The sequence below is a fragment of the Tamandua tetradactyla genome, chromosome 7 (genome assembly GCF_023851605.1).
Source record: "Tamandua tetradactyla isolate mTamTet1 chromosome 7, mTamTet1.pri, whole genome shotgun sequence".
In the NCBI taxonomy this organism is placed as follows: Eukaryota; Metazoa; Chordata; class Mammalia; order Pilosa; family Myrmecophagidae; genus Tamandua; species Tamandua tetradactyla.
Window position 1 is genome coordinate 61,371,924 of NC_135333.1, and position 15,526 is coordinate 61,387,449.

Consider the following 15,526-nt stretch of genomic DNA (forward strand, 5'->3'; position numbering starts at 1 on the left):
CTCTTCTTCTTTTTGTCACTCTTGCTAAGGGCCCATCAATCTTATTGATTTTCTCATAGAACCAACTTCTGGTCTTATTGATTTTCTCTATTGTTTTCATGTTCTCAATTTCATTTATTTCTGCTCTAATCTTTGTTATTTCTTTCCTTTTGCTTACTTTGGGGTCAGTTTGCTGTTCTTTCTCCAGTTCTTTCAAGTGGACAGTTAATTCCTGAATTTTTGCCTTTTCTTCTTTTCTGATATAGGCATTTAGGGCAATAAATTTCCCTCTTAGCACTGCCTTTGCTGTGTCCCATAGGTTTTGATATGTTGTGTTTTCATTTTCATTTGCCTCGAGATATTTACTAATTTCTGTTGTAATTTCTCCCTTGACCCACTCGTTGTTTAATAAGAGTGTGTTGTTGAGCCTCCACGTATTTGTGGATTTTCTGGCACTCTGCCTATTATTGATTTCCAACTTCATTCCTTTGTGATCCGAGAATGTGCTGTGTATGATTTCAGTCTTTTAAAATTTGTTGAGACTTGCTTTGTGACCCAGCATATGGTCTATCTTTGAGAATGATCCATGAGCACTTGAGAAAAAGGTGTATCCTGCTGTTGTGGGGTGTAATGTCCTATAAATGTCTGTTAAGTCTAGCTCATTTATTGTAATATTCAAGTTCTCTGTTTCTTTATTGATCCTCTGTCTAGATGTTCTGTCCATTGATGAGAGTGGCGAATTGAAGTCTCCAACTATTATGGGAGATGTGTCTATTTCCCTTTTCAGTGATTGCAGTGTATTCCTCACGTATTTTGGGGCATTTTGATTCGGTGCATAGATATTTATGATTGGTATGTCTTCTTGTTTAATTGTTCCTTTTATTTGTAGATAGTATCCTTCTTTGTCTCTTTTAACTGTTTTACGTTTGAAGTCTAATTTGTTGGATATTAGTATAGCTACTCCTGCTCTTTTCTGGTTGTTATTTGCATGAAATATCTTTTCCCAACCTTTCACTTTCAACCTATGTTTATCTTTGGGTCTAAGATGTGTTTCCTGTAGACAGCATATAGAAGGATCCTGTTTTTTAATCCATTCTGCCAGTCTATGTCTTTTGATTGGGGAATTCAGTCCATTAACATTTAGTGTTATTACTGTTTGGGTAATACTTTCCTCTACCATTTTGCCTTTTGTATTATATATATCATATCTGATTTTCCTTCTTTCTACACTCTTCTCCATACCTCTCTCTTCTGTCTTTTCGTATCTGACTCTAGTGCTCCCTTTAGTATTTCTTGCAGAGGTGGTCTCTTGGTCACAAATTCTCTCAGTGACTTTTTGTCTGAAAATGTTTTAATTTCTCCCTCATTTTTGAAGGACAATTTTGCCGGATATAGAATTCTTGGTTGGCAGTTTTTCTCTTTTAGTAATTTAAATATATCATCCCACTGTCTTCTAGCTTCCATGGTTTCTGCTGAGAAATCTACACATAGTCTTATTGGGTTTCCCTTGTATGTGATGGATTGCTTTTCTCTTGCTGCTTTCAAGATCCTCTCTTTCTCTTTGACCTCTGACATTCTAACTAGTAAGTGTCTTGGAGAACGCCTATTTGCGGTGCACTGCACCTCTTGGATCTGTAATTTTAGGTCTTTCATAAGAGTTGGGAAATTTTCAGTGATAATTTCTTCCATTAGTTTTTCTCCTCCTTTTCCCTTCTGTTCTCCTTCTGGGACACCCACAACAGATATATTTGTGCGCTTCATATTATCATTCAATTCCTTGAGCCCCTGCTCAAAATTTTCAATTCTTTTCCCTATAGTTTCTGTTTCTTTTTGGATTTCAGATGTCCCATCTTCCAGTTCACTAATTCTATCCTCTGTCTCTTTAAATCTACCATTGTAGGTTTCCATTGTTTTTTTCATCTCTTCTACTGTGTCTTTCAATCACATAAGTTCTGTGATTTGTTTTTTCAGACTTTCCATTTCTTCTTTTTGTTGATCCCATGCTTTCTTCATGTCCTCCCTCAATTTATTGATTTGGTTTTTGAAGAGGTTTTCCATTTCTGTTCGTATATTCAGAATTAGTTGTCTCAACTCCTGTATCTCATTTGAGCTATTGGTTTGTTCCTTTGACTGCACCATATCTTCAATTTTCCTGGTGTGATTTGTTTCACCCCCTTTCCTCTTTTTCAGTTAGCCCAATCGGCGACTTCCGCCTTGATCAGTTTTGCCTGAGCTGAGGGCCTATTTTTAGTAGTCAGAAGTTGTTCATTAATGCCACTATTGGTGTTAGGTTGGGCTCAGGTTGCTGGCGTCTGGGCATTTAATCAGATTTCCCTGAGTGTGCGACCCAGCAGGTTGAAAGCCTTTCCTGTGAAGTCTCTGGGCTCTGTTTTTCCCATCCTGCCCAGTATGTGGTGCTTGTCTGTCTGCGGGTCCCACCAGCAAAAGATGTTGTGGCTTTTTTAACTTTGGAAGACTCTTGCTGCTGGGTGTGTGGTGGAGACAGAGGAAAGGTTGTAGGTTTGTTTTAATGGCTTCAAATTGTGAAATCCTGGGATCTGAATTCCTTGAGAGAGGGATTCCACCTGAGTTGCGTTTCACCCCTCCTGCGGGGAAGGTTCACGTGGTTGAGAGCCCTGAAAGCAGCCCATTTCTGCATTCGGGGCAGTTGTAACCTATGTAATCCCAGTGCTGAGCCCAGAGGCAATGAAGCCTCCATAGAAACAGCCACAGAAGGCTCTGTTTCACCCCCTTTCCTCTTTTTCAGTTAGCCCAATCGGCGACTTCCGCCTTGATCAGTTTTGCCTGAGCTGAGGGCCTATTTTTAGTAGTCAGAAGTTGTTCATTAATGCCACTATTGGTGTTAGGTTGGGCTCAGTCTCTACTACTGTTGGAGACTCTTTCCTTTCCCTCCGGGAAGTCACCTGTGAGGGAGGGTTACCAGCCGCCGCAGCTTGGGGAACCGCTGTTCCAAGGCTCCCAGCCAGCCCGGAAAGCCGCGTGTGTGGAAGGGGCTGCGTTCGCCAGCCACCGCAGCTTGGGGAACCGCTGTTCGGAGGCTCCCAGCCGGCCCGGGAAGCCGTGCGTGGGGGGAGGGGCGCTGGCCGCTGCAGCTTGTGGAACCGCCGATCCAAAGCTTCCAGCCGGCCCGGGAAGCCGTGTGTGGGAGGGCTGCCGCGGCTTGGGGAACCGCTGATTCAAGATTCCCAGCCAGTCCGGGAAGCCGCGTGTGTGGAAGGGGATCCGGTCGCCGGCCACCGCGGCTTGGGGAACCGCCGCTCCGAGGCCCCCAGCTGGCCCGGGAAGCCGTGCATGGGGGAGGGGCATCAGCTGCGCGGCTTGGGGAACCCGATCCAAAGCTCCCAGCCGGCCCGGGAAGGAGGGAGGGAGGGGCTCTGGCTGCCAGCCGCCGCTGCCCGGGGAAGCGCGCGCCTCTTGGGGACTTCACCGCAGCAGACTCTCTTATCCGGTCCAGCCATTCCAGAATGGGGTACGCTGTGTGAATCCCTCACCTTCATTTTTGAAAGATAGTTTTGCTGGTTAAGATTCTTGCTTCACACACACAAAAAAAAAGATTCTTGCTTCACTTTTTTCCTTTCAGCACTTTGGATATGTTATTCCACTGCCTTCTGGTCTCCACTGTTTCTGATGCAAAGTTAGCTGTTAATCTTATTGGTGTCTCCTTGTATGCGACAAGTTGTCTCTTGCTGCTTTCAAGATTTTCTCTCTGTCTTTCAATGTTTTGATTATGACGTATTTGGGTGTGGATCTCTATGATTATCCTATGTGGAGTCTGTTGAGCTCCTTGGATGTGTAGATTAATGTTTTCCATCAATTTTGAGGAGTTTTCAGTTATTATTACTTTGAAATTTTTTCCCTCCTCCCGCCTCTCTTCTCTCCTTTGTGCAATTATATCTATATCAACATATCTACTGTTGAACCTGTAATAAGTTTTTCATTTTGGTTATTGTACTTTTCAACTCTAGAATTTCCATTTGTTTCTTTTGTATAATTTCTGTTTCTTTACTGATATCCTCTATTTGATAAAATGTTGTCATCAGAGCTTCTTCTAATTCTTTTATCATGGTTTTCTATACTTCATTGAACATATTTATGAAAGCTGCTTGGAAGCCTTTGTCTGCTAAGTCCAACATCTGGGCCCTTCAAAGGGAATATCTGTTGCCTACTTTTTTCCTTCTAGGTATGGGTCCCACTTTCCTATTTCTTTGCATGTTTTAGAACTTTCTGGTTTTGAAATATATTTAAATATATATTTTTTGGTTTTGAAATATATTTAACATAATATATTGTAGTAACTCTGGAAACTGATCATGGCGCCATCCCTACCCAGGATTTCTTGTAACTGCTATTTGCTTGTTTGTTTGTTTAGTGACATGGCCTGAATAGTTCAGTGCAGTCTATTTCCCCTGCAGTGCGAGGACTCTGATATCATTCTTCAGAAGCGGCAGCCTTGGGCGTGTGCGTAGTCTACTCAAATTCTCTCCCCTTAGGACAAATGTGGTTTTTAGCTGGGCTCTACTTGACAGTCTCTCCCTGATCTCCCTGTTAAGCTTCTGGCTGGTATGCATCTATTGACATCACACACAGCTAATTGTTAATTGTTAGCTGATTGTGCTTGACAATGCTCTGGACATAAATTGCTCCAAGGTCTGATCAAATCAGAATTGAACTTCTTTGCAGTGGTAGTCTTTGAGGCTTGCTCTGACCCTAGGAGAGCTCTCCTTAGCTATCTCTCCTCTGTTCTCTCTGTTAAACTTCTAACTGGCCTCCTTTAAATTACTAACCATGAAGATCTCCACTGTTTTCAACAGTGCTCTTAGGCTTGAACTTCCCCACAGTCTGTTCCAAATAAAGTTAGTCCCCTTGGGGAGAGCAGTGGAGATCTCTGTTCCTTCACCTGCCTGTACCCTGGAAAGAACCTCTGTGGCATTGCTCTGGAGCTGGGTACAGTGACCCACTTATCTAGAGTGACACGCTGTTTTCTATGAGTGGGTGCTGCAAGGGGGATGGTAATCCCTGGTGTTCTTGGCTTGCCTCTGCTGGCATGGAACCTCCATCTTACAAGTGAGCTGGGACAAGGTAATTGGGGCCCAGTGTTTTCAGCCTGCCATGCCTGGGGTATAGCTTCCATCCTATGAGCAGTGGCTGTGTGGAGAAAAGGAGCCTCAGACCTCTCAGTTATGCTTACCTGGAATAAAATTTCTGTAACACCAAGCTGAAGGCAGTGTGAAATATTGGTGGCCCACCCCTCTTTAACCCAAGGGGTTGTAGACCCATGAGGGAGCTCATGGCACACAGCGTGGCTCTAGGTATCAGAGGAACTCTGGATTTGGAGTATAGGTAGTATCTACCTTCAGAGAGCTCTGAAGAGAGTTTTGAGGTTTCACGTTCCTAATAAGCTGAAACTCCACGGACTCAACCTACTTCAGTCCCAGTTCCCCTGCAGCTGCCCTTTCATTTTCTGAGAGCCAGTATAAGGTGATGGTGTAATTGAGGACTAAAGGACACTGATTGTGTCTTTTCTCATCTTGTGTTCACACAGGGAACTTCTGTGAGGCTACACTGCCGCTCTGACAGTTCCCTCTGGACTTGTTCTTTATTCTTGTTCTGAAGGTGAAAGAGGGCACTGAGCATGAACAGAGAGTGGAACAGTAAAGACTGTGGCCTTGGTTCTGTACTAGGAAATGTTGCTCTGTCCCATGAGTCTTCCTTTACTCCTGAGCTGGCTGGAAGCATCTCTTCTTTTCTCCTAGCCCAGCTACTGCTGATGCAGGAAGGCTGTAAGCCATTGGACTTTGCCTTCCAGGATACAAGAATATTAGGTTTCCAAAGGGGCCTTACCAGTGCTCAGCACTTCACAGGTCCTTTGGGAAGTTATTTCTCAGGTTGAAATCTGCTTAGTTTGATACTGTCTCCGGGATACCTGCAAGCACTGCCATCCTGGGCTTGTGAGGGGTGTAAGTGGTAGGCTGGTAAGAGCACTGGGCTGAGAGTCTGAAGTCTCATCTAACCCTACCTTTGCCCTTCATTAACTATGTTACCTGGAACCAGTTCTTTACCTCTCTGACCCAAATTTCCAGGTATTGGAAACAGCTCAGTTTAAAGAGAACTGAGCTTATTCTATCATGTGCCTGGACTTCTCATCCTTATCTCATCCTTATTTGTGGTCCTGTGGGGCCATGAGCCTGAAAGAAATTGAGCTAAGGAATCTCATGCAGGAAGTCAATCTGACAGATTGACAGAACACTTTCCAGAGATGAAAGGAATAACTTCAAAGGGCTGTTACAATCCAAGTTACCAGGAGTAAAGGCCTGTCCTCAGGAAGGTTCCTGGGAGAAGAGGAGCTAGATATGGCATATGAATCTGAGAGCAGGAGGGAGTGTGAGTGGGCCAGGGTATAGGGCAGAATGGAAGAGGGAGATAGGTTCTTCACTGTTTATCAGGGGCCCAGCTCTTTGTCTTCACCAGCTGCTTTTGCTTCTTCAACTTCTTTGATAACTTGAAATGGAGCCTTGGGCCAGCTTCTATGTTAGCCTCTGACTTGTGTTTTCCTTGGAGAGGGCTGGGAGGCTGGCTATAATCACTCCCATTAGCAGTTGGCAGCTCCCCAACCTGCTACTTTACCTGGGCTGGCTCAGCCCTGACATCTGCCTGACCTGCTGTGGTGCTTACACATGAATGGAGGCTGTTTCAACTGAGCTATGTGTTTGCACCCTGACCCCATGCAGGCTGGCCTTGGTGCAAGCTGGCACAGTTGAATCTCACATGGTGAAGCTTGTGGAGACCAGCTCCAGGAAAGACTACTCCTAGTGCTAGCAGCTCTGCTCCCTGGCAGTTCCCCAAGTACAAAGCCTGGGGAGAGCAGAACTCAATGTGGCCTCAGAAAGGTGTACAGCCCAGAAAACAGCCACCAGTGGCCCACTTATGAATAAATGCTCTCGTGGAGGTTAAGGCATGGGCTAAGTGGAATTATGAAAATAACAGCAGCTACTTTAATTGAGTACATGCTATGAACCAGGTATTGCACTAAACACTTTACATGTCTGATCTCTTTTAATATGCAAATAATCTGTTAAGGTAGGAGAGTGCCCCCCTCCCCTTTTAAGTTGAATAATCTGAGTCTCAGAGAAGTGCAATAACCAGCTTGAGATCACACAGAGCTTTTAAGTGGCCCAGTTGGGACCACCAATTCTAGAGCTCATGCTCACACCACCATACCTGATGATTGGACATCGAACTTTTCAATGATGTGTGTGTCTGGAGGAGGTGGAGATACTGCAAATTGTGTCCTAGAGCACCCATCTACCATGTGTTGGCTGTGCAGACTAACCTTCCAGAGGCAGGAAAAAGCAGGTTCATCTCAAACAGACCCTTCTGCAAGGGGCACATTTAGGAGGAGCAAGGCTTGGGCCATAATCACTGAGGTTCTACTGCACCCCGCCCCTCATGCTACCTGGTGTTCCCCAGGAAGATGAATCCCAGCAGCTGCTGCAAATTTAAAGGGAAGGTGATGGAGGCAGGGAGCATGTACCTTGAAGGACATGGAGAAAGGGGAAGGAGCAGGCCGGCTTTCTGTCTGGCTTTGATGGGCCTGTGATTGGGATGCTTGCATTATCCATGTGTTTCAGGTCTCTTTTGAGCCTAACTGCTCTAGTCATTTCCTTCTCCCCTCAATCCCCAAAAATCTTCACTTCCATGGACTGCTGCCTTCCTGAGTTGTTGCCCAGCTGTCCCACCCCAGTCATGGACTAAGTAAGCCCTTGGGAGTGAGTCAGTATGAGCACTCAGGCTTCATGCAGTCTCTGTCTACTCTGGTGGGATGTAACATTTACCATAACCCCATTTCAGCCTTTGTTTTTATCAAGGTGTCCATACCTGTAACTGTGCTTTTATTTTCCTCTCTGCTAGGTGCCTGTTCCGATTACTTCCAATTCCTGCTTTTAAAAGCTCTGAGAATACCAAACACCTCGCATTGGCTGGGGCCACTGGGACAATCCTTTTACCTGTTCTCTGTTCCAAAACAGTTAAATAAGGGCATAGCACTATCCACTGAATTCCCAACAGGACGCAAGAATTTTTAAACAATGCACCTGGGGCAGCTGTTGGAGGTCCTTTTTATCAGTGTGGCCTGGCTTCACTGTTTTGTTTTGTTTTTTTCCGCATGGGCAGGCACCAATTGAACGGAATCTCGGGCATGGCAGGCAAGAACTCTGCCTGCTGAGCCACAATGGCCTGCCCTCCACTGGTTTTTAAGTGCCTTAAGGAGAGGCAGGATGGCCGAGTGGAAAGAGTGCTGGGGAGGACACAGAGGCCAGAGCTGGCCTTCTGTGGCCAGCAGGGAGGCAAGGCCTGAACCTGGCGCTTGGGGCATGGTCTACCCAGAGCCCACAGATTTGGAGCCACTTATGCTCCAGCGGTTCGGGGGGGGTGAGGCCTCAGAGCCACTTCTCTAGGAATCCTATTTGCAGTGTAGTCCCCCAGCTCCTTCCCCACCACGGCCCTCTTCATTCTGGCGGCTTCTTCCTCTTTCCGTCTCACCCTCCTGGCCCACAGGGCTCCGCAACCTCGGTTCAAATTCCTGAGCACCGCTCCTCCCGCATAGCCCCCTTTTCTTCCTGCTGATCCAGCGAGCCAGGCTTTCTCCTTCTCTGGTCTCTCCTCCTCCTCTCCCCCTTTAATCCAGTCCTGGTTTCCCCGCCGCCAGCTTCCCTTTCCTCTCCATCGGGGCTCGCTCCCGCCCCCGCCCCGCCCGGCGTCACCGCGGTCGGCCCAGCTCCTTGCCTTCCCCCGCTCCCAGCCACCCGGGGCTCGACTCGCCCAGTCCAGTGGCTCCAGTCCGGATCTCGCTGCCTCCCGACCCGGGTACGAGTCCCAGCCGCTGGGGAGGAGGCGGCGGCGGCGGCTGGCCCGGCTCCCTCGGCCGCCTCTAGGCCGGGGTTGGCGCGGAGGGAGCAACTGGGCAGCACCCCGGAGCCCCTCGGAGGACAATGCACCCTGCCCTCGGCAACCCGCGCTCGGTCTCGTCCTCGTCCGCCTCCTTCCAGCCGCCCCCCGCCGCCGCCCGGCTGCAGCCCCTTTTCCTCCGGGGGGGCTCCTCCCGCGGCCGGAGAGGCTCGGGCGACAGCAGCACCAGCACCAGCACCAGCAGAGGGGGAGGCGGCGGCAGACGCGGCGGGGGCGGCGGCGGCTCCCCGAGCAGCAGTACGGGCGCCGAGCGAGAGGACGACGACGAGAGCATCAGCATCAGCAAGCCGCTGGTGCCCGCCACCGCCGCCGCCGCCGCCGCAGCCGGGATCCCGGGACCCCCGGCACCGGGGAGCGCCCCAGCCGCCGACCCCGCGCCCGCCGCCTTCTCCTCCTCGACCACCACCTCCTCCTCCGCCTCCACGCCCACCTCCTCCTGCAGCATGACAGCCGCGGACTTCGGCGGGGGCACGGCGGCCGGGGCCGTCGGGGGACCCGGGGGCCGCTCGGCGGGGGTCGCGGGCGGCACCGGGACCGGCAGCGGCGCCTCCTGCTGTTCGTGCTGCTGCTGCTGCGGCCGCCCCGGCCGTCCGGGCCGCAGGGGTCGGCGCCGCGGCTGCGCCCCCAGCCCTGGGTGCCGCTGGGGCTACCAGGCGCTGTCCGTGGTGCTGCTGCTGGCTCAGGGCGGCCTGCTGGACCTGTACCTCATCGCCGTCACCGACCTATATTGGTGCTCCTGGATTGCCACCGACCTGGTGGTGGTGGTGGGCTGGGCCATCTTCTTCGCCAAGAACAGCCGGGGCCGTCGGGGCGGCGCGGTGGGCAGCGCGCACAACCATCATCAGCACCACCACCACGCGGCGCCGCCTCTGCACCTTCCGACAGCCTCAGCGGGAGCCGGGGCCGGGGCCAAGGGGCGGGGCAGCCGCGGGGGCGCGGGAGGCTCCTGGGGTGGCCCGGGCGCGGCCGGGCCGGCAGGCGAGTTCGCTTTCGCCTACTTGGCCTGGCTCATCTACTCCATCGCCTTCACACCCAAGGTGGTGCTCATCCTGGGCACGTCCATCCTGGACCTCATCGAGCTGCGCGCGCCCTTTGGCACCACGGGCTTCCGCCTCACCATGGCGCTGTCCGTGCCCCTGCTCTACAGCCTGGTACGGGCCATCAGCGAGGCGGGCGCCCCCCCGGGCTCAGCGGGTCCCCTGCTCCTGCAGCCCCAGCAGCATCGCGCCGCCGGCTGCTTCCTGGGCACGTGTCTGGACCTGCTCGACAGCTTCACCCTGGTAGAGCTGATGCTGGAAGGCCGCGTGCCGTTGCCGGCGCACCTTCGCTACCTGCTCATTGCCGTCTACTTCCTCACCCTCGCCTCGCCGGTGCTCTGGCTCTACGAGCTCAATGCGGCAGCTGCGGCAGCTTCGTCCTGGGGCCAGGCCTCCGGGCCGGGCAGCTGCAGCCGCCTCCTACGCCTGTTGGGTGGCTGCCTGGTGGACGTGCCGCTGCTGGCGCTGCGCTGCCTCCTGGTGGTTAGCTACCAGCAGCCTCTCTCCATCTTCATGCTCAAGAACCTCTTCTTCCTGGGCTGCCGCGGCCTGGAGGCCCTGGAGGGATGCTGGGACCGGGGCAGTCGGGCCTCCCCGAGTCGGGCCAGGGGGAGCTACGGTGCTCCACCCTCGGCTCCACCGCCGCCTCCGCCGCTGCCAGCTCCTCAGGGAGGCTCCCAGCTGGGCCACTGCATCTCCGAGAACGAGGGGGGCCCCCATGGCTATGTCAACACCCTGGCTGTGGCTTCCCATAATTGAGGGGGTAAGAACAAGGGGCCTTGTTTTGGGGTTGAGAGTTACCCCCAGCTCTCTCCTCCTCTGTCCTCTCACCCAGATTTGGTGATGCTGTGTTTGAAAGAGGTAACAGTCAAATAGGGCCAAGGGCCAGTGTGTCCTGCTGTACCCCTTGGGTCAAGACTGCTTGGAGGGAGACTAGCAGCTAATGGTTAGGGAGGTAGGTTCACGTATCCTATTCTCTCATCTCTATACTCTAGCTTGATACCCAAAGGGCTGGGTATCTCTACTGCTTGCTTTTCTCACCTCCATGGTAATCCCATCCATTGTGGGTAAGAATGGAGGACAGGAGGTACTTGGGAAGAGGGTGCTGGGCCTTCAGTCTTTCTCCTTGCTTGGAAGTGCCAGCTTCTTCTAGACTGTGGGTAGTGGCTATTGTCCCACACCTTGAAATTGACCCAGAATCCACTGTTTCCCTGATGTGTTGATTGAGTTTCTTCTAGATGGTAGATACAATGTGTACGTGTGTGTGTGTGTGTGTGTGTAGTATTGTTTTCTTGTGTCCACCTTGTGGCCCCTTACAACTGGTGGGAGGCCCTGCCCTCCTCAATCCACATGCCACTACCCTCCTCTTTCCTCCTTGAATTTGTGGCCATGAACTCCCAGAAAAGAGTGGGGCCCCTGGGAGCTGCCCATTTGCTCTCCTCCAAGAAAGAAACTCACCCAGGCCCTTCCTCAACCCTGCTCCTCTCTTCTCAACTCAGGGGGAGGAGGGGTCCATACTCTAAGGACCAAATTACACCCTTTCTTGGGTGAGTGAGCATTTCTACCTCTGTGCTGTCAACCTTTGTTGCATCATGCACTGATGCTGCTTGCAAAAAACAAACACAAAAATACTCAGAAGTTGCTTTCAACGTGGCCACTAAATCCGGCTGGGGTTTGGTGCCAGTGTTATTACAGGGTCTGTGGAGTATCAGCCATTGGCCTGTCCTCCCTCGGGCTCTCCTTCTGTACCCAGACCTCTTGTCCTTCCTGTGGTTTGGTGCTGACTGGGTCAGATCTTGGCTCAGAACAGCAGCTAAGGTGCAGCTCTTGGATGGATGTGAAGTTGGCCTTCCATGGGCCCAAGGGGTAAGAAATCCAATCCCCTAATAGTTCCAAGAAGTGTGGTGTGGAGCAGAAGGGGTGGTGGTGATCTTTCTCTGCTCTGGTTAGAACGCTGCTCCAGTCTTTCTCTATGGGGTTCCTCTGAGGTTGGTGACAACTGCCATCCAGGAGGTGTTCACCTGTAGTTTTGTAGAAGGACTCTTGCAATCTTTGGGGCAAGATAAGTTTATTTTTAGGGGAGGTATGGGTGCAGGAGGTCAGGAGGGAGCAAGGCCAGAAAATACTCACTTTCCTCTACCCCTCCATAGGCTAATGGGGTGGGGTAAAATTTTCAGAATTTGTGTTTTCTCTTCTCCCTTCTTATGTTTGGGAAGTTCAGTTTTGTGTCTAGGGTTAAAAGAAATAAACCGTAGATAAGGGACCAGTAGATGTGAATTTCAGTTTCTACTCCGTTGCTCATTACCTGAGTGACACATTGCTTTTACCCTCTGGGCCTCAGTTTCCTCTCCTTTCAAAACGAGAAAGTCGGGTGAGTGATGTCTAAGTCACCCTCCAACAGTCTTTAAGATTATAAGTCATTAAGTTGTGGGGGCTGGGGAACAAGTGCCAAGCCACTGACCTGGACCGGGGACCCATTTTGTTTTAGTTGGGCTGGGATCCTCTCACAGCACACAGCCTCTTGGGGCCCCTCTTTCCCCAACTTCTTTGGAACTTAACCGGCAGAAAAGGTCTTTGTAGACAGAGACACAAGAGGGCCAATGGCTGCAGAGTTTTCTCCTACTCTCAGAGTGGGGAATTGAGGGGGAAGGGTGATGTTTACACTCAGTGCACTATCTGGACTCCCAGCTCTTTGCCCCATTAGGTCCAATACTGGCTGGCTGGATTTTGCAACAAATTGTATTTTTTTGGCAACAAATTGTATTTTATGCCTTCTTTCCTCTCTGCTATGAATTCCTCTTCTCTCCCTTTGAATTCCATGTGTTCAAGGTTCTGGGGCCCCACTGGCTGCTCTGTGGGCCCCATTAGCTGCTCCCTCTGTTCCCAGACCCTCTCTCCAGCTTTGCTCTGTTTCTCTGCTACCTAATCTCAGTGACTGTGAAAGGACATTGTGTCTGAGCCATGGCCAGCCCCCAGCTGGCCCCCTGACCTAACCCCTTTCTACTTTGAGACCCTGTGTCCCTGCTGAGTGACTGCCTGTAAAATCTCTTGAGTGCTGTTTGCTTCTCTGGTGGAAAGTTGTGATGGGGTCCAATGAGCTGCCACTTCCCTGGGTACTTTGCGAGACTGACTGCACCTGGGCCAATTTGGGCTGAAGCCAGCCTGTTTGGGCCCTGTTGACTGTCTCCAAGTCAACCCTGGATATCCTCTTTCAAACATTTGGTGCAAACTATCTGTGTTCAGGGGTGTTAGTCCCCTCCTTCTGGTGTGTTTTTCTTGGGTTCTTCCCATTCATTCCCTTGCACCGTTCACAACAAGGAATCATCACTAAGGCTTCTTTTTTCCGCTTCTAGGGGCATCTGTGGTGCAGGGTTCAACCTCAGACCTGTGGTTCCCCTGGGTCTAATAACCAGAGGGTGCCCTCTACCCCCAGGCTTACGCCAGCAAATGGTTCACAGACAAGAACCGTAAGTTGAGAATCTAGTCTTGCCTGTCCCTAACATTTGAGCAAGGAAGGTGCTTCTCTTCCTGAGCCTCCCCATCCTTACCTGTTTTTAAAAAGGGATGGGGGTGGGACGGGGAATGGGGAGTTGCTGTTTAACAGTGCAGAGCTTCTGTTTGAGGACTGAAAAGGTCTGGGTAATGGATGGCGGTGATGGTAGCACAATATTGTGAATGTAATTAATACCACTGAACAGCACACTTGAAAGTGGTTCAAATGGGAAATTTTGAGTTGCATATGTTATTAAAATAGAAAGTTAAAAAAAAAGGAGGGGGGGGGGTTGGATTACACCCTTTCTAAAGGCCCTGGTTCTGATTCCACATGTTTTTGTGGAAGAGAGCTAGCTGCAGTCAGAGCCTGGAAGAAAGAGGGAAGTAGCACCTCACTAGAATCTATCGCGGCTTTTTTTTTCTCCTACTCTTTTTAAAAATAAAATCAGACTCTGTTCTGAAAATAAAAAAGAAAACTCGAGACTTGTGACAAGCTTCCTGTGTGATTTGTTTTAAAATCTTTCCTGTCCTGGTTTCCTTACCAAATCCTTAAATGTCACTGTGACATTTGCCATCGTCTTATAGGGTTGTATTACCATTATAGGGACACCTTGGCTATTTCTTTCTAGGCAGCTGGCATACTATTTCAGGAGGCCATGTGGCTTTGGCTTTGGCCTTGACCGTGTGGGTGTCCAGCCAGGTTTTCTGTAGGCAGAGCTAACTCAGATGGACTCTCTTGAAAGTGATTTCCCCAGGCATCTCGGTGCTTCACTCCCATTTCTTTCTATGAATAGCTTACTTGAGAAACTGATTTTTAAATGTTCTGCCCTCCTCCTCTATTACTCTTACTCTAGCTACAGCATGAATTCTGATGGATAAGGGAGAACAGTGCCATGCTTTTTTTTTAAAACATGAAGGAGATTATTTATTTGAGGCAGAACATTGGGTCTGCACCAAAATAAAATCAGAGCCATCCACTTCCCTGAAAACTGCTTTGGGTCGTTACCATATAGTTGGATACATTTGGCAGTTCCCAAGGCCATCAGGAAAGCCAGATCACAGAGTGGGAAATGCCTGGGAGCCTGGGCTCCACTCTGCCTCTTACTAGCTGTGTGGTGTTGGGTAGTCACTTGACCTTCTGGAATGTTTTCATCATTTATGAAACAGGAGTAATATGATCTACCTCACAGAGCTGTAGGAAGAATGAAATGAGGTGACATGCACAGAAATGGTCCTTTCCCTGAAGACATTTATAATCATAATGGGGCAGGGAGTGTGCAGGCAAACCAAACACACATGAAATAATCAGAGAACAATATAAGACCATATCTTCATTTTTCCCCCTAAATTTAGATGCTAAGTAAATGATTAATTTGACTAAGCATATTAGAAATATTTATACATTTCTTAGGGTTCAGCAAGCTAGCTCTCACCAATTTTAACGGGCAGGCATATACAATAGGGCACACGATCAAAGAGGAGGGACAGTAGGAGCAGTCTATCTTCAAGTGGGCAAGGCTGGGACCACACTAGGGCCTCACATGAGCAGTTGAGTCTGACCTGCAGTTCTGGCCCTAGGAAGGGCCCTAAGATATATCATGGGTTTGACTGTGTTGGAGCCTTATGCACATTAGTCACCTCCAAGGTAACTTTTTGTCCATTTTCCTGAACTCCAGAAAGATAAGCCCAGGTCTGGCCACCTTGAAAACCTTTGCATGATCCCAGACAGCCTTCAGACTTCTGCTAAATGGGTTCAACTTCCCCTCCATTTAAGCTCTGTAGTTCTTAAAAAGCAGGGGCTGGTTTTCATTTTCTGCGTGGGTTCCATGGAAGAGATACTGAGCAAAAGCCAACAGGAGGGATGCAGGCAAAAGTAGGAAGCCAGCCAACTTCGCCCCTCTGCTCCATCTCCTCCTTCTTTCAGATCACTGTTGTATCTTCTGCCCCTCGAACCAGAGAGGAAAGGATTCAGCCAACGAATTCATGCTAAGATAATCACCTAAGAAAGGTTCTAGGGTGGAAGAGGCATGTTT

General features: G+C 49.9%; 1 protein-coding gene across 1 annotated transcript; it reads left to right on the plus strand.

The window, feature by feature from the left end:
* The first annotated feature begins 8,987 nt into the window (after positions 1 to 8,987).
* On the plus strand, positions 8,988 to 14,712 carry TMEM121B (transmembrane protein 121B). Its single transcript, XM_077169586.1, has 2 exons — positions 8,988 to 11,867; positions 13,355 to 14,712. Exon 1 carries the CDS (start codon positions 8,988 to 8,990, stop codon positions 10,758 to 10,760), a length of 1,773 nt encoding a protein of 590 aa, XP_077025701.1. The 3' UTR covers positions 10,761 to 11,867; positions 13,355 to 14,712.
* The last annotated feature ends 814 nt before the right edge of the window (positions 14,713 to 15,526 follow it).

Coding starts and splice junctions, on each gene's coding strand:
- TMEM121B (XM_077169586.1), top strand. CDS start 8,988: ATGCACCCTGCCCTCGGCAACCCGCGCTCGGTCTCGTCCTCGTCCGCC.